We start from the raw sequence: 18526 nt of genomic DNA, 5'->3' as shown, positions 1-18526 counted from the left end.
TATGACAGTTGTGTAGGAAGACTAATATCCTAATTATGGCCAAGGGCATAACTGGTGGAGCGAGGTTGTCATTAGCAAGCATCGCCTCATCTCCAATGATGCTACTTTAGCACCCAAATACATTGCTACCCAGGAGAAAGCCATTCTACACTTTGAAGACACATTCAGGATGTTGGGAACAAAAAGTCTGCAAGCTTTCTAGAGGAGATGGTATGCCTTAAAATAACCACAGTTGATGGGACACTTCTTCCAAGCTGAATGTTGGGCAAAAACAAAGTGTTGGGGATCACTTGTGGTTAATTAATGGCTAAGGAAATTGACTAAGGCTTTGGAAAGGCAAAATGGCATCATGACACATTTATTTATGAAAATAATGGAAATTAGGAGAAAAGGGAGGTGAAAGGTCACAGGTTGCATGTGAGGAGGAAATTGAAGGAAAATAATGGAAAATGAAGAAAATAGAGGCCTCATTAATAAAAAGTCTTATGAGGATCAATTCACGGACTTTTGTCAGTTTAGTGTTGGAGCTCTCCCTATTCTCTCTCTCTTATACTCTTGGACACTTATATTTTTCTTGGAGCACTCTTGGAGGGTGTGGCATACTTGGAGTTTTGGAGCAAGAAGGCGAAGGAAGTGTAGGAAAGTGCGAGAGGACATCAGGATCAACAACTACAATGGGTTTCACTTGTAGGTATTGAGTTGCATGTGTGTTTTCCTCATTAGTTTTGGCATGCATGGCATATGCATGTGGTTTGGTCATGATCTGTCACTGGTATGGAGCATTTCCTGGATTGATAGTGGATTTTCCTAGCCTTACCACTTCTTGGATTGTCATGGCGTTGTGGGTTTATTTTCTTGTTTTTTTTGTTGGTTCTCATGTTTCCTTTAGCTTGGGTTGAGTTACTAGTTCTTGGAGCCTTGGTTGGAAAACACTCTGGAGCCCTGTAACAACCTGGGTTGAGTTACTAGTCCTAGAGCCTTAGTTGGACAAATGCTCTGGAGCCCTTGGTGGGTTGAGTTACTAGTCCTTGAGCCTTGGTTGGACAAATGCTCTGGAGCCCAGTATAAGATGTGGGTTGAGTTACTAGTCCTAGAAACCTTGGTTGGAACAATTTTTATGGAGCCCTGGAAGGCTTAGGTAGAGACCAATATGATGATGGTTTTGTGATGTCTGACCATGAGGTGGAATCACTGTTTGATGGGTTGAGGTGGTTTGTCTATGGAAGCCCTGAATGGATTTTTATTTATGTGTTTTATGAGATCCCACATTCATGCTTAGAATATGGCATGAGGGTGACTGGCTGAAGAGATATTTTGCTCAAACATGTCTACGATCTGGTCGTTCGTGGAAGTCCCATAACTAGTTGGCCTTTGCATCATTAATATGAGGTTATTTCTCCTTGTTATTCCATGAGTATTATATTGGTTTTTATGTGGATCATATGGTTGTTGTTTCCTTGGTATTTCTGTTGTTATTATGTTGGTTATGAACATGTATTATGACAGTGGCTATATATGGCTCTCATCATATTTTCACTTGTGAATGAATGGACAATGTATCTATGGCCCAATGGATGAATTGGCAGCTAATGTGTTGAGGCATCAATTCTTCTTAATGATTCTTAGATGAGTATGGGACCCCTATGCTTAGATATGTTGTTTACACATGTAGATTACACAGTCATGATATGTTTGACAAAATATCTGTCATGGCTAGTAGGGGTCCAGTCAAACCCTTGTTCAAGTAATTTCATTTGTATCATCATTCTGGTGTTATATTTTTGTTCTGAAGGAGTCATTTAATTCTGGGCAGTGATTTGGCTTTGGGTTTGAGAAAATGGCTCAAAACCCAGAGACGTAAGCACAACATTGAGCAGAAAAGTCCCTAGACGCTGGCATACCATGTTGTGGGAGTGTTCAAAGCCTTTTGGATGTATACATGCCCATATCATGTGAGCGCCCAAGGGTTAATTGGTTTAAAAACTCAATGAGACTCAGGGGCTAGTTACCTGAGAGGTTGGGATGGTTCCTGGGAGTCATGTTGCTGATGTGGGAGGTGTGTATGGTGTGTTTCCATCAATTCCACTTCCTTAAGGTGAATTAGGAGGTCAAATCATATCATAGTAACTTCTTGTGACATGTTTACCCCGGTTAGACGGTTACTTGGGTAGATGTGGGAGGAGGGTGCTATAGCTGATGATGATGATTAACATCCATTAAGAGTGAATATGGTCTATTAGACCTTTATAAGGCATAAAGAGATTACTCAAAATTCTTTTTAATTTTATTTACATGCTTGAAAAACATTAAGAGAAACATTTTAATATCAACATAGTTTTTTCGAGTTTAAAGGTCAAGAAGGTTGTTGTCAGAAATATTGAAATTTAGATATGTATGCACTAGACAATGTAAGAGAACTTAGCGATTTTCATATTCAGCCCTTTTAGTGTTATAAAGGTGACAAACACTTTCCTCCCATGGCGTTTTTGGAATTGACGAATCCCTAGTTTAACAATGAAGATCATGAACATTTATTATTATTTTAACAATGTTTATTTTCTTCTTTACACTACTAAAAAAAAAGTTTGGATACGTTTAGTTTTTTAGATTTAGTTTGATCAACCCTTGATATAATATTTTAGTTTCCTTTTACCCTATAACACTTTATCACCCCACTATTTAATACTAATTAAATTGTGTTGCCATAATATCTTTAATAATAATGTCATTATTCTTCAAAATGATCTCCTCCTTTATCTCTAAATGGTCTAGCCAAGGTTGGGCATCCTAATGCCATCCCATTTGAGTTGAAGGTGTTTTTGGTTAGAGTTACAAACAATTTTAGGAAACCTCTTGCGCTCGGTGTTATTTAACCTCTTCTTGTACATATGATATTGTTTCCATGCTTTAAATGGGGAAAGACGTTCTTTAATGAAAAGGATATGACATTAGGGTGTATTTCCTTAATTCTCAACATAAAAAAAAATAAGTAACTATGAAAATTATTAAAATTTTTGTAATAATAATAAAAAAAGGTATTATGTCATTTTAATAGTTGTACATATCTAACACTCTAAAATAGTGCATCTCCTAGACTTACTATAATAACTCAATCAATCTAGAGAAAACATTTGCCATACCATGAAAATGTAACTAAAATTTAGGTTAATAATAATATCAACCATTTATTATTTATTAATTTCATTATATAAGTTTATCTCTGAAAAATTTCTTGCATAATTTATTATTTGTTATGTAATCATTTATCAACTTAAATTTAATTTAATAGAAAACAATAAATAATATGTTGCTATAATTTATATTTTATAATTGGTTTTGATGTTTAAAAAAACAAATTTAAACATAATATAAGTCTTATATAATATTTTCACGTTTATTATAAAATGTTATCAAGTTCCTAATATAATACTATAAGAAAGTTCTTAATTTAATACTATAAGAAACTTATATTGTTATAAATCTACCATTAAATCAATTTTACGGACACTTCAAAATTGTGCCAACGATATACTAGAATAGTAACTCAACACATATATTGTAATATTAACCCAACACATATACTAGAATAGTAACCCAACACAGACAATGTAGTATTTCCTATATCAAATTATAATTAAATTGGTTAACAATACTAACATACAAATAATCCTCGTCATCAAATAATATTAATCAACTTTTTACTACAAGCCATAAATAATATTAGAAGAAATATTATAAGGAGTCCAATATTAAGACAATGAAATATTTGTTGATGTAAGTTTATATAAATTTCTTTTATATACTTTATCATGATAATTTTATGACAAATAATGATGAATAGATACATTGAAAGTAGTAAAGTAACCAATTTTCAAACTTAATCTAGTTAAAATTTTAAATTCTAAATCCATTGTATAATTCTGAATTTAATAAAATATATTTGTTGTTGAAGTTAGTGTAATAGAATTTTTCCAATTTTAATAAAAAATATGTTAAATACTTAAAACCATCATCTTCAAAATAGAATGTGTAAATTATAATGTGGTAATAAGTAAATAAAACTAACAAAATATTGATAAATAAATAAGATGATAGTTTATTGTTATATTGTTCACCTCTTGTTTACAACCTTTTCAAAGGATAAACTTATTACATAATAAACAATAGTCCAACGCTAGAATTAAAGGTAACCTGCCTACCGACGTAATTTCTTTAAGTAAGATTCGCCTACCGAGAGAAAGCAATTATTGTACCCACTTATTTTTACAAGTGCCAGGAAAGAGCTAATCAGCTATATATTGGGTATTTAATGCCTTCAGAGTAACACGCGACTTAACGCGATAACACGGGAGGGGTAAATTCGGCATTAAATAATATTTGTCCACTCCAGTGTTATCAGGGTAAATGGCGTGCTGCTCTGAGAACATTAAATACCCAATATATGGCTGAATAGCTCCAGCCCAAGTGCCAAACCGACAAATATGGTCTGTGGATGCCACCTATTATCAAGGCCCCATAAACAAATGAATCATATATTGTGATTTGCTTTATGTGAGGGCCCAACCACGAAAATTCTTTCTTTCCCGTTCAAATCAACGGAAACTTCCATTAAAATAATATTTTAATAAAAACGAGAAGGGAAATATATGCAACTGAAATAAATCATCCAGATTTCAGTGCAGTTTTGTTTTCAACCGATTGGCAAAATATTGCGATACAGAGACGCAGAGCGTCTTAGAGTTGGAGCTGGTACTCACTTTGCACTTGTGGGATCGAGGGATTGGCCAAGTATTGACATATACAGACACACAGAAGTTGCAGCTGGTACGCACTTTGCACTTGTGAGATCCAGGACGACCAAGATTTTGAGGGTGAGTTCAAGCACGCAATCTCTCTCGCCTATTTCTTCACCTCTCATTTTTCTATCATTTTTGATCCATGGCCTCTGCATCTGCATCTCCTTCTACTTCATATGAGATCGGCAACAACTACTCCCCATTTGACGTTTTTATTAACCATCGGGGTCCCGATGTCAAGAAAGGCCTCGCCAGCCATCTCTACCACAGCTTTAGTAGACGAGGATTAAGGGTATTTCTTGACATCGAGGAATTGCAAGCCGGTGACAATTTAAAGCCTCAAATCGAAGGGGCTATTAATACAGCCTCCCTCCATATTGCAATTTTCTCTCCTCGATACGCGGAATCACCCTGGTGTCTCAATGAACTCGTCCAGATGCTGGAGACCGGGAAAACAATCATTCCGGTCTTCTATAAGGTCAATCCTTCAGAACTTCGATGGGTGCGGAGTGGAAATGGAGTGTATGCTCAAGATCTGCGCATTCTCGCAAAGAAGAGAGCATTCGATTCTGAATCAAGACACGACTCCCGTACTATTGAAAAATGGATGAACGCTCTTTCTGTTGTCGCAGAAATAAGCGGTTTTGAGCTGAACGCGTGTGACGGGTAAGGGAATTCAAGTCTCTCTGTTATTTACTGGATTGATTATTTGGTATGTCGTACTTTATTTCTGTACTTATGATTAAATTGTGAACAATATTCAGTGATGAGGGGCTGCTCGTCCAGAAGGTCGTTGAACAAGTTTTCAAAAAGGTTGGGAAAACACCGCTGCATGTCGCTAAATATCCAACTGGCCTCAACGACAAAGTGGAGGATTTTGAGAGCACAGTGTTATCACAGCACCAAAGCGAGCAATCTACAGCTGTTGGAATTGTGGGTCTTGGCGGGGTCGGAAAATCGACCCTCGCAAAGGAACTCTTCAATCGATACAGATCAAACTATGATCAATCTTGTTTTCTCTCTGATGTGAGAGAAAATGCAGCCAGGGGCCTTCTAAAGGGATTGCAGAGCACGCTTCTTAAAGACTTGGGTCAACCAGATGTACATATAAGCAGCACCCATGAAGGCATAGAGACGCTCAAAAGACGTCTCTCATATTCTCCCCGGGTTCTCGTGGTTATTGATGACGTTGATCATATGAGTCAATTAGATGCATTATTTTTACCAATTAAACATGCCATTCGTTCATCTTGCTTCATTTTAGTTACATCTCGGGACACGGATCTTCTCAAAAAATCTGGGATTGTAGAGTCATTTATTTACAAGCAGAGAGGCCTAAATCAACATCACTCCCAAGAGCTATTTTGCCTGCATGCTTTCAACAACCCTTATCCTCGTGCTGGATTTGAGCAAATGGTTGAACAATTTTTGGATGTCTGCGGTGGATTGCCACTGTCTCTTCAAGTGATCGGAGCGCTTCTTCGTCATGAAGATTTGCACTATTGGAAAGCACAATTCAACAAAATCTCCAAAATACCTCCCACAGATATACTGAGCAGACTCAAGGTTAGCTACGACAGTTTGGATGATGAGGAGAAACAGATATTCTTAGATGCTGCTTGTTTCTTCATAGGAGAAGAGAGGGATACCGCCATAAGAATATGGGAAGGATCCCGCTGGCAAGGATGGCTGGGTCTTCGGAACCTTGAAAACAAATGCCTGTTGGAGGTGGACAGTGAAAACCGTATAAGAATGCACGACCACCTTCGGGACCTGGGCAGAAATATCGCAAAAACAGAAATTCCGCATCGGCTTTGGCGGTCAGATGACATTGTGTTCGACAATTCACCTGTATGTATCTTGAAGCTTTCGACGGACTTTCAAAATAGGGTTGTATTATCAAACTTGTGTTTCTTATGTTTTTTATTTTAAAAACTTTGCCATATTGTCAATCTTGACTCTAACAGCTCCGAATGGACAATTCAGGTGCGGGGAATCAGCATGGTCGACGGGACTGACCCTGCAGAATCTTTGGAAATACCAACTAATATACGTGGATTGCAGCTGCTTAGGGCTCAAGGTAATAGCGTGGAAAGAATATTCAATGTTCCACAGCCACCCCATCCAGTGTGGCTCAGCTGGGATTCCTGTCCGTATTCCTCCCTACCTTCCTGGATTTCTCTAAAGAATTTGCGAGTTTTGCATATAAAAGGGGGAGAAATGGAAACACTCTGGCAAAATCAATCTCAGGTAGTCATGTTGTTTCTTCACAGTCACAAAACTGTTTGTTTTGTTTTTTCTTCAGACTGTAAAAATTGCTTGCTCTTCTGTTTTGTCTTGTCTTGCATACATTACCAGAGTGTTGAAACGGAGAGGATAAAACCCACTTTTGAACATGTGAACATTGCAGGTACCTCTGCAGTTGAGAGAATTGAATATTGATGCTGACCTTTTTAATGTTCCAAAGTCCATTGGAACGCTGAAGCACCTTGAAAAATTTGTCCTGCGCCGGCCGAGAGGGAATTGGGATGACTCTGTTGGTCTTAGAAATTTGCCATTCGAAGTCTGTGATTTGCATTCCTTGAAACTCTTGAAGTTAGAGAAATGTAAAGATATCAGGTTTCTCCCACCTGGGCACTGGACGGAACTCAGAGAAATTAACTTGAGCTACTGCTCCGCCCTGCTGAAGCTCCCAGATTCAGCGGGGAATTGGAAGAACATCCAACGAATCTACTTGCGCGGGTGCTACGCCCTAAGGGAACTCCCAGATTCAGCTGGGAACTGGACGAACCTCAGAGAAATTAACTTGAGCGAGTGCTCGGGCCTGCAGGGGCTCCCAGATTCAGCTGGGAACTGGACGAACCTAGAAGTTATTGACTTGAGCTACTGCTACGCCCTGCAGGGGCTCCCGGATTCAGCTGGGAACTGGACGAACCTCAGAGAAATTAACTTGAGCTACTGCTACCTCCTGCAGGAGCTCCCTGATTCAGTTGGGAACTGGACGAACCTCAGAGAAGTTAACATGGGCTTATGCTCCGCCGTGGAGGGGCTCCCAGATTCAGCTGGGAACTGGACGAACCTCAGACAAATAAACCTAAGTAACTGCGTGCGCCTGCAGGAGCTCCCAGATTCCGCTGGGAACTGGACGAACCTCAGACAAATGTACTTGAGCGCCTGCGACGCCCTGCAGGGTCTCCCAGATTCAGCTGGGAACTGGATAAACCTCGAAGATATCGACTTGAGCCAATGCTTCCGCGTGCAGGGTCTCCCAGATTCAGCTGGGAACTGGACGAACCTGAGAAACATTGACTTGAGGAAGTGCGTCACCCTGCAGGCGCTCCCAGATTCAACCGGGAACTGGATGAACCTAGAACGTATGGACTTGACCAACTGTTCCAATTTGCGGTGGACTGGGGATGTGGTGGAGCTGCTGCGCCAACGGCTGCAGGAGAGGTTGTTGAGATGAAAAACAATGGCACTGCCGTCATATGGGTCATTCATAATTGCAGTCGTGGCCAATATGTATGTATTCCGCCACTACCTGTTAGATCTACATTTTGCTTAATTATAGTGATTAAAATTTTTCCAGGCTTAAATATTTTTACCTTACCGTCTGTAAGCTGAAGAAGATAAAGTATCTTGAGTGGATTTAGTTTACTCCAGTCTCATGCACATTTATTATTAATGTATGATTTATCTTTATAAATAATAATTATAGTGTTTCTATTATTTTTCCTTCATTACTCTCTACTGTATCCCATGGCCTCCGCATCTGCATCTCCTTCTACTTGACGTTTTCATTAACCACCGGGGGTCCCGATGTCAAGAGAGGCCTAGCTAGCCATCTGTACTACAACCTTCGTAGACACAGTTTAAGAGTCTTTCTGGACATTGAGGAGTTGCAAGCCAGTGACAATTTAAAGCCTCAGGACACGGGGGGTATGTTCAATCCCTGCGCGCTCTCGCAAGGAAAGAGAGCATTCGATTCTCAACCAAGACACGACTCCCATACTATTGAAAAATGGACGAACCCTCTTTCTGTTGTCGCAGAAATAAGCGGTTTTGAGCTGAACGCGTGTAACGGGTAAGGGAATCCACGTCTCCTTGTTCTTATTCTTATTTTCTGGATTGTTAGGTATGTCCTACTTTATTTCTGTAAGCGTTCCTTCATTATGATTAAATTGTGAACACTATTCAGTGATGAGGGGCTGCTCGTCTAGAAAGTCGTCGAACAAGTTTTCATAGAGGTTGGGAAAACACCACTGAATGTCGCTAAACATCCATCTGACCTCAGCGACGAACTGGAAGATTTTGAGAGCACAGTGTTATCACAACACCAAAGCGTGCAATCTACAGCCATTGGAATTGTGGGTTATGCCGGGGTCGGAAATACTGCGCTCGCAACAGAACTCTTCAATCGTTACAGGTGAAATTATGATCAATCTTGTTTTCTCTCTGATGTGAGAGAAAATGCAGCCAAGGGGTCTCTAATGGGATTGCAGAGCACTTTTCTTAAAGACTTGGGTCAACGAGATGTATAAGCAGCACCGATGAAGGCGTAGAGACGCTCAAAAGGCATCTCTCACGTTCTCCCGGGGTTATCGTGGGTTATTGATGACGTTGATCATATCACATGTTCAGTTAAAATAATTGAGGGGAGGTTTCCTTTCTCCGGTGGGAAAGAAAACGAAATGGGTAAAAATACATCGAATCTTTTTTCAATTTATTAAACCTTTTGAAAGGCAACTGTAATGCTATGTAAACCTTGTTTCTTAATAAATATGAATGTTCTTTAAATTGTGTTTTTTTACAGGTTAGCGGTATATCTCCGATGGGGTGTTATCCCGGTCGTTGATTCTCGCAAGGAAGTTAAAAGGATTCAGGTATGCATCATATAACACGATGGTTCATTGACCAAGTTATTACATTACACGTGTGTTTCTGGTTTGGACAGAGGAGGTTTGGCAGTGTTTGAGGAGAGAACTTGGCCCTACACCAGGGGTTAAATTTGATGCTTTTTACTTGCTTTTCTCCTTTTTAGGCGTAAAATATAGTTGATTTTAAGTTAAACATGTCATTATGAACGGACAAATAATCGAGGAAAACGTTAAAACGATTGGCATAAGAAAGTATCAAAAGATTTAAATTATATATAGATATATATATTACTTATTATGGTACAACAGTGTTGTACACTTTACACTCATTACGATGACAATGGATTAGACAGAAATTTATTATAGTAAAAGGCGTCGCCCGACTAAATGGATATGGAGATTGGATTTACTTAAAAAGAATTCAATCCAGGCTGTAAATTTTGTATATAATTATTCATCTTCACCTTTTGGTTGGCAATGTTCCATCACTGATTCCATCAATATTATATAAGTCCCTTTAACTATTTATAGATCACTCTAAAATATATATATATATATATATATATATAAATTAATTTATGGTAATATATTAATTCTAATATATATAATGGTCCACTTACATTTATAACCTTATTAACCTTTTTAAATAAATAGAGTTTTTACCCCTTATCAAAGTCAAACTAGCCGTTTACCGGTCAAATCTAGCTGTTGTCATTTTAGCCGTTATCTTGTCTGGAAAATTGGGTCATGGGATATTCTGCCCTGTCTATTTAATCTGCAAAACAAGATCTGCTCATTTAACTTGTCTTGACGATGAACTACACTCGTTGGTTCGAAGCGCGTCGACAAAAGTTTCTCTATGTGATTTTCACCGAAAAATCTTCAAAAATTTGATATGGATCACAGAAGCCTTAATTCAATAATTCCATAGAACAAGTTTTACTCATTTACTTAACAAGTTGGACTTTCCAATTTCATTTGATGAACCCTAAGAATGATAAAGATTATTTCACCACTCTTCATAGGGCCGAATGGCCTGTGAGATAATCATTGTTCACAGGTTCCAGGATCGATCCCCAACTGCCACTGGTTAGTGGTGACGAAAGAGTCCATGGAAACCGCGATGAAGCACCCTCTCAAGTCATCATCACAACATTGGTGTTGTAATAGGGATGGAGGAGGAGGCAGAGGCAGAGGCGAATGGTGTTGGATTAGGAATGGAGGTGGAGGCGAAGCCCGATAGCATCCAATTCTAAAGCGACCCTACAAGCATATAGACAACAATAGTTTCGAGGAATTCCTCTCTGTGTTGAAGCAATTCAACATCAACTCAAGCATTCATCTCAAGGTGGTTCTGTACTTAGTTGTTTTGCAGTTAATCCATTTAGTTGAAGACCGCCGCATCACTATGCACCTCATTCAACAGTTCTTACATTATGATAGAGGGGAGGTACCTGCAACTAAAGACCTATGCATACCACAACACCCTAGTCAACAGTGCTTCACCCTGGCAATGCATAAGGGAACCATATTACACATATTGGACTAGAAAACACCCTTGAGGCTGTCAACAATTATCATCGTACGCTATCAGCATATCAACAACCACTGTGTTGACTAGACCACAATTAGTCTTTGTCTAGATTGTAATCAAGTCCAATTAGCGACCATAACGAGAATGGTACATGCCTGGCTCGTATAGACACATTTTTTATTGTATCTTTTCACCAAAGCATGGTTACCATTGATACTCAATCAAGGGGTTTTTCTCTACTCATCTCCACAACAAGCTATCCTCTCTCTCAAAAAGTTGATCAGACTCTCCATCAGAAAAGAAAATGTGATGTATTTTGGCTATACAGTTCCTCCTAACCTCATACATCAGGCAGAAATTGTTAACACCGAAAAATTGTACACCTGTTAGTACAATCCAAAAGACACTAAAAGTGTCCAACAGAATGCATAAGTGGACATTTTCCAGCCAAATACATTATGAAATTTAAAAAATCAAATTTCTCCTAAGGTCCAAAGTTTATAAAGGAAAAAAAGTTAAGCCTGCACGTCTATTTCTTCGATAAACACGCGCACGAAGGATAACCTCCAAAATCTACGTTGTTGCAAAAAAGGATGACTCAACGATCTGATACCACTTTACACAGTTGGGGCCGATTCTCTGACATGAGTTCAGTCCAATACAACCGAATTCCAGTCGCCTTGGAGACATGCAGCCCTCAATGGAATCATCTTGTCCTACTCATGTATCTTTATCATACATGTACCAAGAGAGAGAAGAATGAATCAAAAATTTTCTATATAAACAAGCCATGGGAGAACCAAAACATGAGATATTATTATGCTGACCAATTTGTTGTTTGAGCAAACACCATTGCAATATTGAAGACAAAGAAGGGGAGAGAACTAACATGTTGGTCATATTGCTTCTACGAAACCCATCATCTTAGTGAGAGAAGAGGAATCCACTATTGGAGAGTCTTCACACTTCTTTGAGAGAGAGGAGAAACTTGCAAAGATATTGAGGAAAGAAACCTCCTTACTAAGGGATTTTGAGCCCCATAGCTCAAATAATTATCTTCAAGTATTTATGATTCATATATTATATTCAATCTCTACATATAGCAATCAATAAAGGGAGTTTTTTTTCCATATATTATTGATTTGTTTGCTCCATTTGAGCATTGTTTTGTTTATGTTTATGTATGCATTGTTTACACTATTTACAATATTGTGTTCATTTAGGTTTGTCCACTAACAACGCCAATTTTGACTGTGATCCTTTGTAGGGAACACTCAATTTCTAAGGGGGCTTCCTTTGGTACACTGTTGGGCATGGAATCCCCCCAAGGCATGTGTTGGGGCTTAAAGCCCAATTTTTGACCGAATCTTTTTGTAAAAGCTCTGCGAATTGCAGGCATGGGGCGCGAAAGTATAATAGAGTCATAGGGTTGTCCACCCTAGTTTTTGTAATGTAATGTCAGCTGGATAGACCTACCCATGGTTCTCGGACCATGGGATTGTATAAATAGAGCGAGGCTCTAAGTGTAGAAGAGAAGGAATAGAGAGAAAAGCATGAGAAGTCTAAGTGATTGAGTCGAAGTGTAAATTGTGTTTGTGGGTTGTAGAGTAGGAGAAGGCTCTACAGCTGAGTGCGTAGAGGCCTAGTAGTCCGCAGCTGAGTGCACAGGGTAGGTTGAGTCTGTAATTGTTGGGAGAATCAATAAAGAGAAGTGTTGCTATAATTATGTGTATCTTTTCCTAGTTTAATGCATGATTGGATATAATTTGCAAGTATATTGTTTATTTACTACGCGAACCTGTATGAATGTTTTGTATTGCTAATTATAACTTAAATACATTCAAGTGGGCGAAGGTAATTAATTAGTACTAGGAGATAAGTTAGATCTAGGGTAATAGCGTAGAGCGCGGCACAACCCCTAGTTAGGGTTGCATGATGGTAGCGTATCAAGCCACGAGGAACGGAAAGTGCACGAAGAAACCTACGCGCAGGAACAAATAGAGGACTAGTCATACCTCTCAGACATCTCAAGGGTGTGAAAACCTGGTTCTAGGACCCTCCCATACTACTTCGGGTGAGACCTCAGTCCGTGCTCCACGGACTGTTGTCGAAAGGACTAGTAGTATAGGGATTTGTTTGGCTAATTAACTCTGAACCTAGGTCAGGCCCCAACAAGCCAACAAATGGTTCTGTTTCCAGGACCGAGATCTGCATAGAGATGTGTGATGTCGTATCACTGGAATCCCACAAAGAAAGGAATTGAAGATTGGTTGGATAGATTCACAAGTTCGCGACGTAGGAAAACACGAATCTGCGACTATCAAAGGAAGAGTGGTTAGATTGCTACTTGTATACAGAGATCCATGAAATCTTCTTTGCATCCTTTCCCACTGAGTTGTACGAGTGGATCGCGAAGCTAGCAGATAGCCAAGGAAGGTGTAGACTTGACAAACCTATTGTGTGGACTCCAGAATTGGTGCGCAGACTAGAAGCATTAGAAGATAAGATCGTGTTCGTTGTTGATCACTGGCTCGATCATATTATAAGAGGATTTCACCGAGTTCGTGGTAGATACTTCAGTCATCTATAGCAAGGCAGAACGACGCTTCTTCAAAGGACCGCGAGGTAAGTATGTTAAATCTTTAAACACTTGGATTAAAATGCTACTGTGTGAGAAATGGGTTATGCGAATAAATTGATGTTTGGGGCTACACGAAGTGGGAGAATCTATAGGAATGAAGGTAGTATAGAACTAGAATCTAGTCCCTTGATTTCACTTCTGCGAAGGGATGAGGAAGAGCTCAGTTTGATAAGGCAACGGATTCTACGCATACCACCCCCACCCACACCACCACCAGTTTCACCATCTTCTAGCAGGCCAAAGTCTGAGATGCAGTCAATCATTGGGTTCAAGGAAATCGCGATGCTTCTAGACGAGACCCCTTGGGAGTTGGATCAGATACTGAAGTGTACAATTCGTGAAGCTAATATGACCTTGACGGATGGGCAACACTGCGCATGGTTTGTAGCGTCGCTAACGCCACATCTAAGGAACGGGTTGTCACAACAGAGGTTAACCACTCAAGCCGAGGCCTTGGAGATCACAATGAGGCTACACGAAACCCCGATACAAGATCTTAACCTAGGAGTTCACCAGATCCATGCGCAGTTGAAAAGCTTGTGCCTTGAAATGTAGAGTTTGAAACAAGACAAGACAGCTTGCCTAGAAGTGCACGAGGAGGTATGGTGCGTGAAGTGCAAAGGTCGGGGGCACAAAAAGGATCACTTCCCGGTGTTCATGAATTACCTAGCGGGAGGAGGGCCAATGCCACTAAGACCGGAGGCACAAGCAGGACCGAGTGTAGTGCCTTCATTATGGTGCGCGATTTTTCAGATAGGAGGAAAGCATGCTACAGATAACTGCCATCTATTACAAAAGTATATGCAGAATTCATAGTAGTTTTTCTATAATTTTTGTAGGTCAGTAGGACATGATGAGCACACCTGTCGAAGTTATGAACTGAGGATCAAACTCCTACCTACAGAGTTCAGGCTGAAACACTGGCCCTCAATCAAAACACAGGAATGGCATGCACCGGATTTTAGGGGCATGGGCGAGGCCAAAGTGGAGGGGGACGAAGAAGAGGTCGCAGACAACTGATATGTTACAATTGCGGAGGGCCAGGGCATTATGCCCATGATTGTATGAATCCAACGCGACCATCATGCTTGTATTGTACATTGTTTGACCATGAGATGGAGGATTGTCCCACACTGATAGCAAGGTTGTGCGATAAAGGAGCACTCCAACCTCCCCCAACTTAGAACCTACAAATGATGAGGTCTGAGCCGCGCGAGAAAGACCCTAATGTAAATATCGTGCTCCAGAGTGGTATTACAACAGGGGATGACAAAGGCAAGTAGCCTGAAGAAAGTACTTGGGTTTGCAAGGCTCCAGCGAAGGAACCATAATTTGATTTGGAGCGCACTAAGGAGACCTTCATGGAAGCTAAGAGCAGCTCCGCAGATGCCTCCACTTCAGGAAGTAAAGACAGACTGGAGCCAGAAATGGACCCATCGATGCTCACTACGTTCTTAGAGACATGCATGAATTTGTTGCGCGATAGCAAGGTTGTAAAGGGGCTACAAGAACTCATAACTAGATGCACTAGGACCACACCAGGAGAACCACGTGTAGTACGGAAGCTTGAGAAGCACACGAAGCGAACGAGAAGGGAGATGAGATTGACCACGCAGATCAGTGAATATGAGATGGACCAAGTGATTCTGGATCTAGGATTGGACACGAACGTCCTGCCAAAGCAGACATGGGAGCGCATGGGCAGGCCTACATTGCAATGGTATCCTATCCAACTACGAATGGTGAACCAGCAAAAGATCCTACCTATAGGGAGATTGCAGGGAATCACAGTAGATATCGAAGGAGGAAGCACACTAGCAGATTTCCAAGTGATAAAGATTGTTAATGACAACGATTCCTACACCGCGCTATTTGGAATAGATTGGGCCACTGACATGAATGGAGTGGTAAACCTAAAGAAGCGCAAGATGATCTTTAAGAAAAATTCACTGTGCATAGTGGTACCCTTAGACCCTACAGAAGGATCACGCTACATGGAGCTAGTGCACGACTACGACAGTGATGACAATCTAGACTACATCTACAAGATAACCATGTGCAAGCAATATTGGGTAAATCCAACCACGGATGGCCGAATCTCTTGGGAGCGCAAAAGCTCCTGCACATCAGATTCTGATGAGGAGATAGAACAATGGCAGAACCGAGTACACGAGGTAACCACGCTCAACTGTAACATGATGGAAAGGTCGTTGTGCTGCATAGCAGTAGAGGTAAGAGATATGCCTATGTATGACAGGTTAAACGAGGTGGATGACTTCGTGAACAAATTTGAAATAGAAGTACCGGAACAACAATGTTTCGACGCTCTGAAATGGGTACTGCGAGCTACGCCCGCAAGATGGTGGGATACACACCAACGAAGTTTTGGGGACTGGAAAGAGTGTAGAAGGATGATGCACATGTGGTTTGGGAAGCCTCAGATGCAGTAAAAAGACAAATATGACGGACGAAACAGCCCACGCGCCCACCTTTCCAAGTGGATACAAGCATATGGTGCAAAACCTGTAGGAATGCACACAGTCCTCGCAGTAGGAGACACGATTAGTAAGCGAGTGCGGGAAAGAAAATGGCATGAACGACCCCTCTCGCTGGGACCACGAAGTATGGAAAGACCAAGTGCGCAGAAGGATATCCACGCAGAAGCCTTTAACAAAGTATGTGAAGCACTGAACAAGGTCCACAATGCGAAGCAGATTGACTGGGACTTGTGTGTACCAGCGGTTCTATGGGCTTATAGGACTGCGTGTAAGAACCTGACCATGCAGGCACTGCCGGGGCTGGAGTATAAGGTAAACATTGTAAGCCTATAGTACATGAAAAGCTTAGACCATGCATGATAGCACTGGTAGATACGACGGTTCACGGAACCTTGGAAGAAGAAATCCAACAAGGAAATTCTAGGCTCCAAGAACTTGAAGAAGAAAGGGTACGATTAAGGAAGAAAAGCACTCTGGTAGATGCGGAAGTCAAGAAGATGGAGGATGAGATAAAGGAAGATTTTCTCAGTAAAAAGACTAGGGTGATAGGGCAGGAGTGCGATCACGACGATAATTTTGAGGCCTATTGTTGCAAATTGATCAGTTTGATGCCTTGGCTTGGACCGCACATTACCAAGTGAATCAACCAGGGTAGCGCATTGAAAATGATAAAGTGCGCGATGCCACTCGTAACAATAAAAGGTGGGTATTTTCCAGGAAACATGATGAGTGATACGATGAAACTTTACACAAGTGGTGCGACCACTTGACTAGCTGAGGAAAGTATAGGCTTAGCGCTCTCGGCAGTTGAAAGGAAGCACGGGACTATAAACTACTCTACCTGGGAGCTGGGCGATGTTCGAGATGCACGCAGAAACAAAGAGTCACAAGGTCCATGACCGCGCACAGGGGGTTGCACTTCCGCGTGGATTGGCCAGAAAGTGACCATTGAAATCACTATTCATGATGGGATACTCGACTTGAGACCAAATGGAGCAGGCAGCAAGCATTTAAGACGTGAGTTATGGGCAAGATTTAGGAAAATCTGCCGCCAAGGGAGCATTAATGAACCAGATTTGGGGGAACGGTCGAATTGAAATTCAAAAAGTGTTATAAATTACAAGGGGTTGCCTAGCAAACAACACTTGGTCATTTGTGAATTAAGTTGTTAAGCAGAGCCTTGATTGTTGTGAGCTGAGCGTTGATTGAGCCCCTGAGTTCGCGAGTGCTAGATTCCTGGACAAACACAATGGAAACAACTAAGGACATTATGGAGATAACAGGAATGACCACTGAAGAGGCCGCGCAGGCCTTGACTGTGGGGGATGCTCCGGAAGGTGTCGGGGTTGTGGCAGAAATCCCAAAGTCACCGTGCACGGCAAGACCCAAGAAGGACAAAAAATCGATGGTTCTTGTACGTGTGTCCCCACGGAACCCACTATGCACCAAGCTGTCAATGGAGGAGAAATGGAAAGCCATCACCATAGAGATTGATGCAGAAGAGGAAGACTTGGAGGACCTATTCATTGCAAAAGACGAGGATGAAGGCATGGGGGAGGAAACTGAGCCTTCACACCCCCCCAACAAAACTTCCTGCCTATGTCCCCCCATGGAAAGGGAAGGCTAAAGTGCCCAAGGACCTTAACGAGACCAACAGCTCGCTCCAGACCCCACTCCTCCCAGACAACATTATTTTTTAGGGCACACACCTGGGGCGAGTGCCAAGCTTAAAATTTGAAGATTGAGACCTCGCTGACCATCGCTGACCATGAGAAGTTCTCTCATCTTGCGACCTCGCACCTCATGAAGCCCAAGCAGAACACCGTGGTGGGGGTTACAGAATTAAAGCCGTGGAAGTGGTTGCACAGAGTGGAAAAGGTCGAGCTAATTAACCTGCTCTGGGTGCCACATTTCCACCGTGCCCCAATAACCATTTTTGTCATCAGGCAACTGCTCTGCCTAGTGCATGATGGGTGTTTATCGCTGGAGGAGCCCATCCCCATCACAACAAACTTGTTTCATTGCATTTCCCGGCTTCCATGCAAAGGAGAGGACCCTGCAGACCTTGCCAAAGCGTCCCGGAGCTGGACATCCCAGCAGACATACCAGCAGAGGCGCGCATCCACATATTAGTAGCAGGGGTGCGTGAGGCGTGGGAGGAAATGACAAAGGTTCAGTTG

General features: G+C 41.2%; 1 protein-coding gene across 1 annotated transcript; it reads left to right on the top strand.

The window, feature by feature from the left end:
* Positions 1-4673: 4673 nt before the first annotated feature.
* On the top strand, positions 4674-9790 carry LOC149212809 (disease resistance protein Roq1-like). Its single transcript, XM_089390672.1, has 4 exons — positions 4674-5462; positions 5561-6647; positions 6783-7046; positions 7207-9790. Exons 1-4 carry the CDS (start codon positions 4939-4941, stop codon positions 8260-8262), a joined length of 2931 nt encoding a protein of 976 aa, XP_089246798.1. The 5' UTR covers positions 4674-4938; the 3' UTR covers positions 8263-9790.
* The last annotated feature ends 8736 nt before the right edge of the window (positions 9791-18526 follow it).

The sequence above is a fragment of the Pinus tabuliformis genome, chromosome 1_1 (assembly GCF_031772625.1).
Source record: "Pinus tabuliformis cultivar Carrire ecotype Pingquan chromosome 1_1, CPIR1, whole genome shotgun sequence".
NCBI classification, from domain to species: domain Eukaryota; kingdom Viridiplantae; phylum Streptophyta; class Pinopsida; order Pinales; family Pinaceae; genus Pinus; species Pinus tabuliformis.
This window is presented reverse-complemented; position numbering and strand designations above follow the sequence as displayed.

Coding starts and splice junctions, on each gene's coding strand:
- LOC149212809 (XM_089390672.1), top strand. CDS start 4,939: ATGGCCTCTGCATCTGCATCTCCTTCTACTTCATATGAGATCGGCAAC. Junction 5,463..5,560: donor GAGCTGAACGCGTGTGACGG/GTAAGGGAATTC, acceptor AACAATATTCAG/TGATGAGGGGCTGCTCGTCC. Junction 6,648..6,782: donor TTGTGTTCGACAATTCACCT/GTATGTATCTTG, acceptor TGGACAATTCAG/GTGCGGGGAATCAGCATGGT.